At 33.4% G+C, this 18,210-nt stretch overlaps 1 protein-coding gene across 2 annotated transcripts in view; it reads left to right on the forward strand.

Moving 5' to 3' along the window:
- LOC119828329 (LIM domain transcription factor LMO4) overlaps positions 1-18,210 on the forward strand; it is a 131,588-nt gene that overhangs the window by 94,957 nt on the left and 18,421 nt on the right. For both annotated transcript variants that reach the window (XM_038350462.1, XM_038350454.1), the window contains exons 3-4: positions 6,957-7,115; positions 7,263-7,434. In XM_038350462.1, the coding sequence (XP_038206390.1) occupies positions 6,957-7,115; positions 7,263-7,392 (289 nt within the window). In that variant the 3' untranslated portion in view covers positions 7,393-7,434. The remainder of the gene's footprint in view (positions 1-6,956; positions 7,116-7,262; positions 7,435-18,210) is intronic.

Here is an 18,210-nt window from a genome sequence, read left to right on the forward strand (position 1 = left end):
GGGGCAATTAGCGGTGATAGTCGATTAGCTCATCGTATGAGCGCGGCTTTTGACAAATGTTACGTGTAATAATTTATTATTATTTATGAGTGTTACAGATAATTGGTGTAATTAATACGCGAGCTCGCGGCCAATTAATTTTGATGGGTTTGACCGATGCCTATTATTATAATTAATTGTGACTGTAATAATTAGTGTTTTATGTGCAGTACGCTATTGTTAAGTGCGCAAATAAGGATAATGGCTCAATTTGAGCTAAATAAGTGCTTTTCAGATTTATTGTGCTTGCAATGAATATCAGGTTATTTATGGGAAAACTATTCCTTTAGAAGTGATAAGTTTTGGAGATAGATTTAATTGATAATACCTACGATAAAATGATAATAGATAACGGTAGGAATAACGGGTTCGCTAAACAATACGGGCTATAACTAATCTATAAGATTGATTAATTGAAGGTTATTAATAAAGTCTAAAATCTTAAGGAATATTAGTACAATCAATTTTAGCGCAAGTTAATTGCTTCATTAACAATAATTAGAAAAGTTTGAACCAACCCCCGTTATAGCTATTTAGGTATGGCTGTCATGCTGCTGGTCCAATATATAGGTCTATATATATATACTACTTGTACGTTTGCAATTCTTTAATGTCATAAATATAAAAGATACACTATGGAGAAAGATGAGATGTTAAATCGTAGATCATTTTATGGACTTCACAAACCATGATCAGGATAACACGCATACGATTATATACAATACAACGCGATATGACAACATTAGCTTTACGAATGATCGGTTTGTTCATCCCCCAAGTTAACAATCGCTCAAAACATCTTCCTACAAAGTGGGAACGGAATGCAAGCGAGCTGTAAACGATGCTCAACGACAAACAATGAGTACACGCTGGCCAGGGAACCGCAATCAGCGGAGCCCGCCCTAACACTTGTGAGCTTTTTCCACGCCTCACTAATAGTTTCGCTAAGCGACCACTGGAGTGGAACAAGGCGTTTAATTAAAGAACGCTCACCTCACGGCCCGTTGTCGGCCGGCTCATCGCATGCCTTAATTAGTTTCAGACCGCCCTAACGGGCTTATTTTGTTTTTCTCGGATAATTTTTAATTAAACGCTTGATTAAAATGAAAGTTTGCGTAAGTAGCGAGCGAGGAACAATCGGGCCGGAGTTTAGGATAATGAATTGATGGTGTTACTTTGCTCGACGCTCGCAAGGGACTTAATTAAAAATCGCCGATAGAGTGTGTAGGGGAGTTGGGAACGAGTTTATGGAACTTAGTCCGGAGGCTCTGTTGTTTTACTAGCTATGTCAATTTGAATACTAGATTGTTTCACAGCCACCCGTTAGTATGTTGACGTCATTATAATTTTTCCGTTTTTGTATTTTTCGGAAATGCACCTCTGCGCACTTGAATTTATGCAACTTTAACATAAATGATTAAATATATAGAAAATAATTGCTATTAAATAAACCACTGGCGAGATATTTTTGCTTAACATGAAATGAAAAATATTTTTGTAAGTGGTTTTATGTCGGAAAATTACCCATTATACAAATTATGTTCCCAACTAAATAAGTAAATTTGTAATTGTATCACTTTCTGCTTGGCACTAGATATTTGGGAGAAATTGCTATTCAGCAATAGAGCCGCCTTTTGCATGATGTCCTGTGTTTTTTGTAATTTCTATGTATGCATGAAATAATATATAAATGAAAATAAATAAATGAATGTTCTTATATGTTTGAACTTTGTAGTTACAAAAACATAAGAAAAATAGTTAATTTTATTACACAAACCGTCTTAATAATGTCCTATGCATGTTAGTTATAGCATAAATTAAGTCATTTGTCAACAGTATAAGATTTGCAGACGGCCTTTCTTGCGTTCACATTCATAAGCGAAGCGATTTTCAATTTATATACGAATAGTGAATAGTGTTTATAATTCATCTTTATATATATTTAGTTATTATTATTTTCAAAAGTATTATCTATAATACAGTATAAATAATTAATTAAATATGAAACGTTGTGAATCCGAATTAATTTCCACTCATCTTCGCACGAATACACCAAAGTATAGGAAGTATAGGAGGACGTCATTTGCAAATAATGTTTCCATATATGAGCGCAAACATACATAACACAATACACAAATATTAGTGACAGAGCTAAATCATTCATACATTCTACAATATACCTACGAATGTGCTCACGGAAGCACGGATAAAGCAAAGCTGCTCCCGCGCATCCCGCGAGCGTATCAATCACGTCGCAAGGCGCGCGTCATTAGAGATTCTTGGCTTGTCCACGCCACGCGCCGCCTAACGAGTGTCGCTAACGACGTGCGAACTCGATACCTCCCAACATGCATTGTGATTATAACGACATCCGATAACACCTCTACTTATGCCTAGTTGAGGTAACTAGCGTAACTTGTTAAATCTTTGCGATTTGCGACTTGTTAGCGACTGCATACGCTTTTAAGTTATTATTTACGATGGCTGGTTGTTAAGCTTAGCACGCGATGAAATGCTGAAAAGTCAAAATGCAATCGACTATTTACTAATACTAGAATAAGATGAATAAGTCAGACTGTCTACCTTTAATGATTAGTTACTAATTATTTATACATGTGTGCGTAATTGGCTGCGTTATCTATATCACTTTTCACGTTTACACACAGCTTTACACTAACATGTTGTATATTTAATAAGCCATCAGAGCTTCCGCAAAGAATGGCGCTAACGTTCAAATATATTCTAAAGCCCCGTCAGATCCTTGCAACATATCCCAAGTGTCCCCAGATTGACAGATGAAGCGGCACTCGCCGTCTTCACCTCTCCCAATGATCGGAAGCAACAAGTCCCGCGGCCCGCCGGCGAGCGGCCCTATCGATCCCAATCACGGGCTTATTACATCACTGATTTCATATTAGCGCGCTTTATCCGAACATCTTTCTGAGTTTGCATTTATTTTTTAATAAGCCTCGAATTTTTGTGTTGTTGGAATACATTTTCAAAGACTAAATGGTTTCATTTTGTGAATGGTGCAAAGTGTTGTATTATCTTATAATTAATTGGTGTGTATCGTTCATTGTGGCAGTTTAATATTGTTTACAGTAGGTATCTATAAAATCGAAATAATGAAAAACAAATAAATATATAACTTTTTTGCAATTCAAATATAACTTTTCGTACTCATAACTGAAACATTTAACTACCGTCTCGCTCGATGCAGTTACCAATTATGGTGAATACCTTATTTATTTATAATAGAATTCATTTATTCACACTTAGGATTCGAGCGATATTATATAGAATCCTTTCACCTGTTCTTATTTCTCTCACTAATGATCTCGCTGAGAGCTTTAAAATTATGTTCCTTATAACAATCTCGAGTCGACACGTATACAACATTCGTTCTGAGACGTTCCCGTAATGAATAAAATAACATGTCAAGATACGGTCTCCATCTTAAATTAATGAGGATTCACAACGTATTCAATTTTACACGTAACGAAGGCAAGCAAAGTTCGACTAGAGACAAACTTCCTCATTCACGCACACGTTAATTAATATCGATATCAGACCTTAAAGTTATTCCCGATTAGAAATTGTAATTTCGCGCCGTGCGTAAATAAAATCACGAATGCGAAAGGTTTCCAACTAAATCCTTTTATCAGTTTCGAGTTGCTCCGAGCCCTTCGTGATGTAAGAAAGTTGATTAAAGTTACGGAATTTACGGCCGAATAAATAAAACAAATTCATACACGTCCCTCATATTACTTTGTAGTATAATACGTAAGTTATTTAATGAAATGTTAAGTTCTAGAATTATAAGCAGCAGAAACTTTCGTACGGTCTTTATTGTCGTTTGTCTTCGTTGTGTGATATTACATTACTTTTCTCATAAAATTTGAAATATCGTACAAATTTATGAAACTACAAAACGTTAAATTGAATTGAAACAGTTTTAAAATTAGTTTTGTCTGGGGTCTTATGCAAATTGAGTTAATAGCATCATTACATATATGTAAATATAAATAAATATGGCTGCTCAATTTGTAGAAAACTGTCAGTCGTTTAAGCGCCAAGTAAAGCACCTATGCGATAACTTTATAAATTGACATATTTATATCATGTATCGCATGAGTTCCCGCGAGCGACCAACACAAATAGATTCGTACATGTTTGTCTTGGCTCGGTTTAATTAATTTTACCTTCATACACCGATACCTACTGTTTGTCGGGCGTTCCTTAATTGAAAACGCTCTTACCGGAGTAAATGAAACGAAATCCTATTTGCTGCGAGTGATTGAAGTGAATTTATCTTTTAAGACTTTCAAATTTATCTTTTGGCGATGTTCGCCACAAATAATTTCAGAACGAAGAGTCAGGTAATTAAATTTTGATTGCTTTCGGGCGGATTGTTTCAATTTATTAATATTCCGTCAGGCTGTAAATAATATGGACGTCCGCGCCGCTAATGGCCATTGCAATAATTACTCATTAAGTATTAAATAGGGCTATTAAACGGGAAACAGCTGCAGCGATGTTCTCACAGCCGTAGGGTTACTTTGAGTCAATTGACACGTTGCAATATCGTCCACAATGTATGCGAACCTACCCTGCATGTTCCGTGTTTGTTGGCCGGTCAATAAACTGGCCTAGTAAAATTTACTTCTTTTTAATTGACGTGGACTAGCATTTTTTTTTGCGAGAAGAAATATAATTAAAAGTCAATAAAATTTAATGAGAATTTTAATGTCCCACGTGTGGCATCGTACATCTGTTAACACATTTACCTTAACTTCTACCATATAGGTTTTTTAAACGTAGAATAACGTTTTTTTCAAAACTAAGGGATAAACACATTTTATCATCATAGTTAGCCTGAAATAGCCACACGTTGTATAGTATAAATAGCCCGAATAAATCCGGAAACTAATAAAAATACGACAAAATGAAATGGAAATACACTAATTCGAATATTACCTTCGTGAAATGTGTGCATAAGATTTATACCGCGTGTTGCGGCATTTATGTCCACATGAAATATAATAGAACTAAAACCGAACCGTGTATGGTCATTGTGATTTATTTCCGCACTAAATAAGGATAGCGTTTTAATACTCGACAAGTGGTTAAACGCGATAGTGTATGGGGAAACAACAGCTGTTGTGATAGCCAAAAAATTACTGGATTTGTTTAACAGTTTTGCTAATATTGCTTAATTAGTATTTTCAACCGATTTCAAAAATGGAGAAGGTTTTTGATTTGACTGTATGTTGTATGTTTTTTGTGTTCGTAACCTCATCATTTTCGATTGGTTGAACCGATTCATTCAATAAGTCTTTATTTGTTCTTAAACATTAAGAATACAGATATATAGTACATTTGTACAGCATCTTTACCCCTTATTAAAAACAGCAAGAAAACTTATTAGTCACAAAAACTGAAACATACATAGCTGAAATGAGACGTCTGAAATAATGTCCCGAAATAACTTAACAAATGATCTAATCAACCTATTATACTATGATAAATATGCAATATTAATACACGCAAAAACAATTTAATAACCCGTTCCATTTTAAGATGTCCAAAACAGTCTCGTTAGCAAAATTACCCTGCAATCTCTTTCTAGCAGCGTCATAACATTATGCAAAAAGTATGCTTAAAACTAACCTAGTGTTTCTCTTCCATTGTGATTTTAATTTAATTTACAAATATAACTTTATTTTAATGCTCGTATAGATTACGTTTTACGATGTCTAAGAAGAAGTTTGGTTGACCTGTATTCATTTCATAATGAATCTTTCTGTTTTAGTCCATTTGTTTCAATGAGTCATTGCGTTACCATGGCAACTAGCAAGTTTGAAAAGCGGCTTGATACATTTCGCTTCAAATCTCTTCTTCCTGCCTTTGGTCATTTACCTATTATGGACGTTTACTAATTACATTGGCAACAATTATTTGTTATTATTAGTAATTTTTGTTACAAAATAATTTGTCCGCAATACGCAAGCACTGAAGCTATTTAACCCAGTATTATCTACACGTTCTCGTCCGTCATGATTTATCACTCCTGTCATTACATTGCTTTATTAGCCATTTATCAAAGTTAGAGGCAATAATCGTGCGCTTGTTAACCGTTACCGCTATCTTAACATCAAACTAACATTAAATTTAGCATTCTCAAGTGAACCGATAAATTGAAAGCTTTCCTTCGATATTTCTGTAAAGGCTTTGACCAGTTATATTCCAGCTCATTCGAGTTATAAGGGTTGCGAATGTACAAATCAAAAGCCATTTTGGGGACCATTATTTATATGAGCCTTGTCATGTACAATCGAACATGTATTACGGACCGTTTAAAGATAAATTGACTTAATTATTGTTACACGTGATTAAATCATTTTCATAGCATTTACTTTACAAGTTTTGAACTTGTCAAAGACACCAGTCTCAAGACAAAAGTCAGCCGCTTCATTGTTTTACATTCTTTCTATTAATTAAATATGTGTTCATTTGACAGTAATTTTTTTTTAAGTTGTGCCTTTAAGATATAGGTATATATGTAAAATATTCAAAATTTATAATTTATTATTATAGGTTATTATTGTAGCCATAGCCAAAATGTTACTTGCGATCACCCAATACTGTAGGAATAAAGATATGCTTAAAGACAGAAAAATACATAAAACAAATAGAATGAATACTCTTCCCTATAATAATATATGTATAATCAAAAATAAGTCAAATAAATGTAAGCACAATAATCCCACAATTTATCGCTTTACCGAGTGAAATTGGAAATCGAGATTTTTTTATATTATAAACAAGAAACTACACTTGTAAGTTTCTATTTCACAAAAAACGTTAACGCGTATTTTCCTATACACGTACATTCAAACTCATGTTCTTTGTTCCAGAATGTTCGGTGCGGGCGGCGCATGCGCAGCGTGCGGGCAGGCGATCCCCGCGAGCGAATTCGTGATGCGGACGAACGCGCCGCAGCAGCCTCTACATGTCTTCCACATAAAATGTTTCGCGTGTTCTAAATGCGGATCACACCTAATGCAGGGTGATAGGTAAGTTACGTATGGAAATAACTTTTTTTATATAAGTGTGCCGATCAATATTAAATTTATAGGTAAAGAGTAAGAGCAGAAAAAGCTTGTTGATAATAATATACGGGCACATAAAACCATATCACTACCAAATCTACCAATACCCAGGTACTACATGCTAGCCGGTTCCCTAGTCTGCGAGCAGGACTGGCAGAAGCTAATGAAGAGTGCGAACGCCGCTCCCGGCGCGCCGGTGCGCAAGGGCAAGGTGGGCCGTCCGCGGCGGTCGCGGGAATGAGCGCCCGCGCCTGCGCAACACTCGCACAGAGACTTTGAAGAGGTAAGGTCCTGCGCAATACTCGACTTTTTACTATCTTCTTTAATGTTGAACATAAACAAAATACTTAAAATTTGATGTGTTGTATAATATGTTGTAGACCTTACATAATATAACTGTTTTATTAATTACATATTTGGAAGAAATAGCTTACAGCCGGAGAAACTTAGAAATCACTTGTTAGAAATATAACTTACTCCAGCAAAACACTTCGTCAAGATATAAAGTTTTAAGTTACTTCCATCTACCACTAACCATTACTGTCGATAATCGAATTCTGTTTACGCAACCGGCTATTTAGGCTATTATATCAATAAATTATACACTTCTAATATTTTTCGTCTTATCTGCCTTCCCTTTGTTATAAATCTTAGACCTTTCACAACTTTCTATTCGAAAACGAGGTTCATAATAAGTCATCGTTTATTTCTATTTGTTATCTTAATGCTGACACCTACACGATTGTCATTGCTAAATGGGCAATTTGCGACACAATTATCGTCCCGTCTATAAATTGAAATAGGGCACGTGTGAACGTAGCTTCGTACATAGATACTGTATATTAATTATATCAATTGTATTCACGGTTTGTATAGCTTAGTTAGGCTGAATGGTAATCCGTTAATTTGAACCCTCTTTAATTTATTGTGTTGGCTAAAGTCTAAAAACTAGGGATATTGAAATTGAAAATAATTTTAACTAAATATATATATTTTTTTATCTTAATATACCTGTGAATGTATTTGTCTTAATCCGAATAAATATAGCATATTTTTAATTTGTTTATTTAAGTGCACCTTAATGATACCTGTCTAATCAAATAGGCAATAACTCAAGTGTTATTAGCACACCAAAACATACTAACAACTAATAAAAATTTAAATCTGCCAACCTAAAAATATCCTGATGTTTAATATGCATAACTAATTATACACCATGTCTGAAAAAAAGTTAATTTATTTGTTTTTACATTCATTTTATCTAAAAACATTTCATTCAAAACATTCGTTATTCTAATAAGTCTAGTTTCTAAATTGTTTACTTAACAAATAACAGTTTTAATTGCGAAAAGACCTGTTACATATTATAATATAATTTAAAAATAAAAGTTTTAAAAATTTAGATTCCCGGATCTCTTGCGCAATAAAATTAGATCGAGATATAAATAATCACACAGATAAAGCATAGTCTAAAATTAATTTTGTTTAAATAAACTAAAAAACACGTTTTAATGATGGAATCAACTAAATTGGATCCACTTTAATACAGGGCATGCATAAGGAAATTTATATAATTTTGACGATTCTGATTAGAATAATAAGATAACAAGGAAAAAGAAATTATTGGATTGTTAGGGATCCTTGATAAGTGTACAAAGTCTTAATTAAATCTATCCGTGTAGTGAGTTCAAATCGAGTCAAACGGAGTCTCACATACAAGCTAATACCAATACAAACGTACTTGGGACGAGGAAGCCGGCCATAGCTAGCAAAACAATAAAACACGTTACATCTTATATTCTCCATAAATAAACACTCGTTGAGGTTACCCTTTTCCTTTTAAACATCTCAACTAATGATCGCGTGAAATGTAGAAACACGCTCTGACCTTTCTTTAATTAATTAGCGCTTAAATCGTGACTCAAAGTTTACGTTGAGAAATAATTAATATTGATCGTCTGTTACCTGAGTTAGATTGCATTCATTTGAATCTGTGACAGTTTTATGCCGTATCCGCGTGTATACTTTAACTAATTGATATTCGTTTATATTATTTTTTATCAAATATATTTTGAATTATTGCATTAGGAAAATTAAATGTTATATTCTTAATTCTTCAAAATTCTTACAAGATTATTCATAATACAGAATACACTATACATTCTTAAACCTCTAGCGAATTTATTCATTTAATTCTGTATGTACAATTTTTTGTATAAACATTTATCTTTTATTAATTATGATTGGATGTGTAAATTTTTAAATCGGAAAAACATTCAAACATCGTTTCCTACAATGTCTTATAAAAATATCATACATACTAAAAAGGACCGACTGCGTATTGGTATATAAATATAGGTTATATATAAATACATCAACTTTAATATTTCGTCGGTTCCGTTAGTTCCATATTGTCGTTTTGAAGAAGCTTTTACCGCAGCCACTTGGAGTGAGCTATTTTATTTGCATAACAAAACCAAAATGCATGTCATCTCTGAAGGACTCGAAAAGAGTGCGAATAAACAGAACGGTTATAAAGATCGTTCTGAAGTTATTGATAAAAATTATCCGTTACCTAAATTGCATCAATTAAATCATAGATAAATATGAATAATTGTGCTTTAGGCACTTTAATTATTTTTCGTTGATATCCCTAATTAACTCATCCTCCTTAACAAAAACATGTAAGTTATTTTATATGTATATTTATTTGAAGCCAAGGTGGTTATTATAATAATTAAATAAAATTTCAGAGAGATCCTTAGTTCAACTTGTGTGTGTACCATGTGCAAGGTATGCACATGCAGTGCTGAATAAAGGCTCATTACCAAAGTACAAATTCAATTATAAATTATGAACACCACAAAGAAGTGGCGAAGACACGATATTAGCCTGTTCATTGAGCAGCGGATTAGTCTAGCTTTGTTTATATGAGGTATTCACTCGAGCGATTCTCACAAAGTTGGAATACCATCGCTTATAAATTTTAAACTTCATAATTATGAAGCTTGTGTGAATTTAATGTTGGATATTATACTAATCGGATTATACCTAGTTATTCAAATTTATTACCGCGAAACGACGTTTGTCCTTTTTTAAAAAGTTTAATTTATGGCTCACTAAATATACAATTGCCCGCTCTATAGATGGTATCAATATATATAAAGATTTAGATTCAATGGATTTGCTTTATTATCTAAAACCTGATACGTAATATTATATTCTTGCAATCTTGTCCATTTATTTAATTAATGCGCTATAAAACTTACTTTGGGTGATTTATAATTCACGAGACTATTTTTAGCGGATTATGTAACGTAACATATTTATTCATCAAAAAACTAAGCATGATATTATGATAAGATGAATCTGGAATATTAAATTTTTATAATGGATATCTAAATGTGAAAATCTCCAAAAAACTGTGTGTTACTGTGAGAAGAAGCTAAAGGGGTGCTAGTAATAATACAATGACCAAAACAGAACAATTTCTTTAGTAAGTATAATTGTGACTGATGATATTTATGAAGTCTCTGAAGCGTTCTAATTGGCGTGCTTCTCGGATAGTGCATAGAGTTAATTATCTCGTAGGCGACCGTTGGGCAACCGCCGCGAGCGCCACCCCACACTGCTTGCTTACGGCGTTCAAAATGCACTGTTAACCAATTCCAAAGTTTAAGTACTCTCAACTTATTTTGGTAACTTATTTTGTAACTCATAAAACTATTGTCCATTCAATTTACTTGAATGTTGCTAAGATAATTTCATTTGCATTGAAAGCCCGTTGTACGGTCGCAAAATGTCCTCCTTTTGACTTTTATTGGTTGAAACAATTTTAATAATTGCATAAAATGCATCATCTGTTTTTGTCGTCTAGTTGCTTTTCAATTAATTCAGCGTGAAAAAGTTATGATCAACGAGAGCTAATTAGTTATGTTAATATCCCCATGAAGGGAGGGAGCGGTAATAAGTGAGAGGTAACTATTACTTTGTACCGTAGTGGTCAAAGCGCGTAGTTAATTGGCAAACAGCTGGGCATGACAGCACCTTTGGCTGGTGTAAAAGTGAATGCTCAAAGACTTGACCGTTCCGGCTTTGTAACGCGATAACTCGGACTTGTCGAAAGGTAATTAAATAACGTTTTTCCAAATTACCCGCTGGGCTCGACATCAAAGTCGCTTTGGGAATCTTTTCACAAAGGGCATAGCTCGGGGCTAACTCTGTCCCTCTGATCTGTGCACTGGACAGGTGATCTTCAGTCAAAGGCTAAGTGAGTGTACTGAAGTACCTAACTAGCTGTTTAACTCGATTTAATTATTAAAGTTCTTACTCGGTAGGAACATCGGTGTTTAGAGGAATGTAATCTGATCTGTTATTTGCGCCGCTTCTTCATTACGTACAATTAACGTGAATAGTGATAGCAATGTATAATGTGTTTAATTTTATAAGATAATGCGATTTTACTGCATCTAATTACAGTCGCTATTTTTATTTAAACCTGAATTTTACCCTGTAGCGATGGCGTGTCTTTGTTAGGATAACATTCATTTTAGTATATCACGAAATCTGGATTATTAAAAGAACACGGTTTTAGTGTTTTGTCTTACCACCGAATCAACGTTGAGGGTAAAATGTTGTAATAAAACTAATTAAAAGTACTAAGTTTTTTGTTAAAACCAACGCCCTTCGTGAGATCGGGCCGGGCATCGAACCCGCTACCGTTGCGTGCCGCTAATGATCTACTCTCGCCTTAATCATTTTCATACTAATTACCAGTTTCCAGTTAAATGCGGTTGTAAACAGAATCACTATTTGCCGAGGCTGATCCATTACCGAGATCTGTGAACAATTTATTCTTAGAATTAGTAAGTTTAATGAAACGGGGATGTTTGCGTATTTCAATTTATTTATTAATGATTCTTTGATATTTGATTTTGAAAATACTAAAGTTTCTTCTTTTTAATAATAATATACAGTATCAGCCTCTTTGGTTTATTTAAGCAGATATGGAAAAATTTAATTAAAATGTTCAACACACATAATAGGAGTTTTCGTGATTTCTTTTATAAGCACATCGATTTTTATTAAAAGATGATTGATTCTTCGTTTTTGGGAACGTCGGTTAAAAATCTTATAAATATGCATTAATATTTTCAATATTACAGAAGTTAATACTAGATGGCGTTACAAAGCATGGACGAATAATTTTGAAACATATCTTTAACTAAAACAACCTAAAGTATCCAAGTATAAACTTTATAAATCGCATTACGGGCAAGGTAATCCGCTTCAAACAAAGTATGTCAAGAAATTAGTATTTAATTTATTCATTGGGCTCCACTCCGTGTCTGGTTTAGTTATTGCGATGCTGGTTAGAACGCGGCTTAGAAATTAATCAATCCAGTGACAGGAAGGTCGCATTATACTCATTATTGTATTTTTTAATGCAATGATTAAAATCGTATTGATGATTGATTGAACGTTTTAGAAACGAAGTAGGAACTGCTTATTGCATTGACTATATTTATACGCTTATAAATCTATGCTGATTATATAATTAGGTATTATTACTTCAAATGTGATACATATGGTACTTTATACTTTTATTCCTGAATCTATGGCATAAATTATATTTGTTATTAAGCAAGTTTTATAAAATCAACAAATTAAATATGTAGAGTTAAGGTAACAATATAAATTCACAAAAAAGAATTGTCCCTTGAATCACTGGAAGTAAATGTAATTAATAAAGTTGAAAACTCAAGAACTTTAATCATCGCCAATCGTTCACATGTGGGCACAATTTACGTCTCCGCCTCTAATTTAAAATTAATACCGCAGCGTTGGTGGAAAATTTGAAAAGTTTGTACGACGTCGCCAGCGGAGCGGAGGCCCGGCGATTGCATTTTTATACGAGTAAGACAACCTCTTAGCTTATTAGGGAAGCCGAGCTATTAGAAGTCCGAGATTCCTCCACGGGCGCGCCGCGGTCTCCGAACGACTGCGCTCCACTTAATTAATTTAATGGAGACGTATCCGGACGCGTCTATTCTATTATAACGATTACAATAAACCTACATTTGACTCTTTGATACGCGGATCGAGGAAGCCATTGAAAACCCTAAATTCGGAGCGCTTTATACCTCGCCATCGGAATCGGCCGTCCGAATGAGGCCAGCAATGCACTTATGCACTATGCACCGGCACATTTCCCACAACCCGGTGCGCCGGATCCGCTGCACACGACAAAGGACATCCGGCCACAATGGCTCCATTAAAATAATGCAAGTAAATGAGGATTTGCGGACTGGAGTCGCCGAATCGCGTTCCCTTCACAATGCTCGGAAGGCCTCTCTGCGACGACGCTCGAACACTATACATGAACATGTTTCATTAGCTAAGTGGGAGGCTTTTGGTGGTTTGAATCTCTGTAATGCACCTAGCTAGATGCGGCGCTTTTACTTAAACGCCGTAATTAAAACGTCCCTCTCCACTAGATATCGACCAAAACTGTTAAAGTTTGAGGGGCCAATCTAATTTTAGTGTTACATATTTAAGGTCCGCTTCGCTATTTTGCTCAGCTTAAATTATAATTAATTAAGCGGCTGTACAGTTGATGCCTATTTCAAAGTGGCAATTACAAGTTAGTTCGAGATTTTAATTGCCACCTTTCAAAGAATAAACATTGGTATTTCTATGAATAGCAATATAGCATTGCAAGCCTAATAACTTTATCGATCGATAACAAGGAAAATTGATCGACATTAACGATCTCAATCGTAGCCCGCAATCGATTCATTGCGTGTCGATGCCCGTTCTCGGGTTAATTTAATTGAAACCGAGTTGAGTAATTAATTAGTGTCGAATGAAAGCTTTCAGTCGGATGAAGGCCCCTACTACTGTTTACAACTCATACATACTGAGCGACGTCTTCGACAAATTACACCGGTTTTTGCTAAATGGTTTTCTTATACGCCATAAATACCGGCTTTTCAATTGAATCGGCCACAACTATATATCATTGATTTTAAAAAGTAATAACTCAAGTTTTTAAGCGTGGTTAAGTCGCATACAATGAGGCCTTTTATCGTAAGTTACAAAGAAATAAAAACCTACAGATTTTTTTAAAGAGCCGAGTCGTATTTGTGGATGTTAAGCTTTTGTTTTATTTACTTTTGTGTCGCGTTATGCGCTATATTTTCAAATATAACAAAAAATGTGCATTTGAATTGCAGAGGTCATCAACGGAACGCCATAGCTATAAAATGAAAAGAATCGAAAAACACCGAATCGATAACAATCAAAAGTTAATGTAAAAGTTATTAATCATTAATACATATTCATGCGTCGTCTCGAAACAACAAATGTACTTGATTGATTCCGTGGAGAGCATCACATCGTATCTGATAATAGCATTTAATTCCACTAAAACGTTACGCGAACCGTCATAATGAATATTTATTCAGAAGTCGGCTCATACTTTTATGACGAATACATATTTTAGTAGCCAACGTAATTCCGTTGATTACTTTCTTTAATTTTTCTGAAAACGTTATCTGCTGGGGTCTGTGTAGATAGGTGGAGTGTATTGAAGCTCTGCGAAGGGCAAACATCGGAATGAAAAGTTAAGTAATACATTTCGTGTTAATAACATTAATTGTAAATACTATCAAAGCGTTCTTCTTTATTACATTGATTGAATATTCATTACTATTGAGGTTTTTGTATATATTCGATGAGTTTAGAAGAGAAAAAAAATATTTTTTTGTAAGTGATAGTTGGGAGCTGGTAGGGCGCCTGATGATAAGCCACCAAAACGACCCATGAACATTTGCAGAGGCTATATGTCTATGCAAATGTTCATGGGTTGATGGCTGGGAAGGAAGAGACATCAGTATTAGTAGGTACTTTCTTTATCTATGTATATCACTATCCATATATCTAATTGTCGAATATACATTATTTATAAAAAAACTCTAATTTATAAATTTTCTAACTGGAACGAGAAATAATTAAAAATCTATAATAAGTACAAAGTTTCGCCTGTCACAGGGGCCATTATTCACGAGGCTTATTTATTAATTAATTAACGTACCAGCCGCCTCTATGCGGTCTCCGGCCCCAACGGTCGTGTTTACATTAATTTCACATCGTTAACACTCATATTAAAACCATTAAAATTATATAATAATTAAACTTTCACAATTTGCGCTTATGTTGTTATTGTATAAACGTAAAACAATCACTCCATCATTATTACGATCAATAACACGATTTAAATTTCTTACAAAAACAAAAGAGATAAAGAAATTTAAAAGATTTTTAAAATTTCTCAATGAAACCAAAATATCTTCACGGCTCTTTGAAGTTTTCGCTATTACATCCATAAGTTATTTTCATTTAGTTTGCACATACTCATTAATAAAATCTTGATCAACGCTTCCCATTAAAATGCTCGAAGCGACGTTAAAGGCGTATTATATTATGCTCAACCTAAGTTACGGAGAACACATAGATCGGTTTTTGTTTTAATTAAAGTCGTCGACTATTCAAACATTGTTTAAAAACAAGTCCCCGCTAGCACAACGCGAATAATCGTGAAAATGTCTACACATTTATTAAATAAGCTCGTCGACATACCGAGATCAATTAAGATAATTTAAAGATCGTGTTCCGCTCACAATAATTGGCAAGATAATCTTACAATTGTCGAGGTCATTCGCTAATTACAATAGACGCTATTAATTACCACTCTAGAACATTCTTATGAAAACTTTATGTAAAAAGTTTTAATTGAAAGTAATCGCCATAGGAAAATTTAATTAAGTTTATCTTAAATACAAATCGTGTTATATGATGACATTGCCTCTGATATAGCTATTAAAATACATTGTTTTAAGGAATATATATAATAAAATTAGCAGATATGTGCTTGTTAAGTAAGAGAGCCACACATCGTTCGTTATTTTTCCCTGAAAAACGAAAAATCAATAGCTGAGAGACTAAACTGTAGCAAAATTTGTTAACCCACCTGCACTCGCTCCGCAATACATAAAATAAACGTTGTATTACACGCAGTCAAACGCATTCAGATTTTTATATCGATATTGTTGATTGCAATAAGCAGATGTCTGTATTTAATGTGTCCCCGTCCATTAGTTATATGAAACATGTGCCAATACAAATGATATGGAGGTTTATGAATGACAGACCGCCGCGGAAAGGGAGGGCCCTGAGGAGGGGGGCACTAATGGATTACATTCGTGCGAGTGAATTAGGATATTGTCGTGCGATCTGTTCCACTGCACTCCTTTATCCTCCCTTTTATACATATCCTTGTCCGATTTGGAAATTAAATATTAATATTTAATGTGCGGTTTTTATTTCTTTTGAATTTAACTATACGTATAAGAAAAGTCTAGAAAAGGGCACTAATCTTTACTGCTTGAGTTGGAATAAATAATGATACTTTAAAATTAAATTTATTAATAGCATTAAATGCAATAGAACTAAAAGTTCAACGATAAACCTGAAGGTTTATAAATAATTTTATCGAATGTTAATTACTACTAAGCTTTTAAACTTACGAAGCCGCTGTAATATTAAATAACAATGGAGATAATTATTATTCTAATAAGGTAAATAAAGCACCAAGTAGAGTATTGTTTCTTTAAAATGAATGTACCTACTTTAAATTGTTTGGATCCTGTTAAATATACCGAATAACAAATTATATTCAAAGAGTTACATGAAGAGTTTTGCAACAATAAATAAAATTCAGAAAGTTTTAATTGAATGTATATTATTTGTTATAAATACTTTTTAGTACAGCGATTATATTTTGTTGCAATTGCTAAGAAACTAAGTATTTTTTCGTTTGCAAGTGTATTATGTACTGGAAAGCTCTAATTATAGCCCAGTTTTCTCCTTGCTTAATTAATTTTAATGCTAATTAAGTGAAGTTAATAAAACGGTTAATTAAATAATCAACCAAAAGTTTTGAACGCCGAGTGTGGTTACGTTCCATACGCCATTGATTGAAAGGCCTTTTTAACGATTAAATCTGGATTTTAAAACAGGGTTAGATTCGTTTTGGAACGTGCATACATATAATTTAAATAGTAATATATATATATATATATATATATATATATCTAATAATATAGTAACTACTTAGGTATAGTCTATCAACTTACATGTGTAGATGAGATTTACACACTGTACACATGTGTTATAAGTGTCTCGGTTTGCTTTCACTTTTTCAGCCCGTTCTTCTTTCATACAAGTCGAATATCGATATAATTATACATTTGTCTACCTCGCTCTTCAGATACAGAGTAATAGTATACAAAATAAATATCACAATTTTTAATAAGGATGGCAATTTTTACCTTGGCCGTAGAAATTTATTTTTATTTATTTATTTATTCTTCATTGTATACACAAAATAATACAAAATATATGATAATAATTGTAACAAAGGATCTTGTATACAAATTTTTTTTTTTACAATCTCAAAAATATTTTTTCATGATGAAATGAATAAAATTCTAAGGAATGTAATGAAGTGAAAATGAAGTGTTCTTATCTCTATTTCCTTAATCTTAAAAAAGCATTTACTATAATGTATGCTTATCATAACGAAAAAAATTTTATCACTTTAAGTTGTACTTGAGTGTACCTAATACTCATAAAAAATCTATTTAAAAAAAATTGAGGTCCTTATATCAAATTTATCCAAACATTTAGTATCAAAAATCGTACATATTTTTCACATTATAAATGGTAATAAAATTTATAAATTATAATAAAAAACATTGATAATAAATTCCCTTAAAGTATACTATCGGAGCAACTTAGTGTATAAATGTCATCAATCAATCAACTAGTTTTAAATTACCTATATATTTATAAGATTACCGGCCGGGTCGCATTCACATAAAATATATACCTTTGACATTAATCAAATAAAGAAATAGTTAACAATCATACAATTCGGGGGCGCATCCGAACACTGTTTGATACACACATGTGAGCGACGCCGCACAGCTCGTAGCAG

Source organism: Zerene cesonia, chromosome 1 (assembly GCF_012273895.1).
Source record: "Zerene cesonia ecotype Mississippi chromosome 1, Zerene_cesonia_1.1, whole genome shotgun sequence".
In the NCBI taxonomy this organism is placed as follows: Eukaryota; Metazoa; Arthropoda; class Insecta; order Lepidoptera; family Pieridae; genus Zerene; species Zerene cesonia.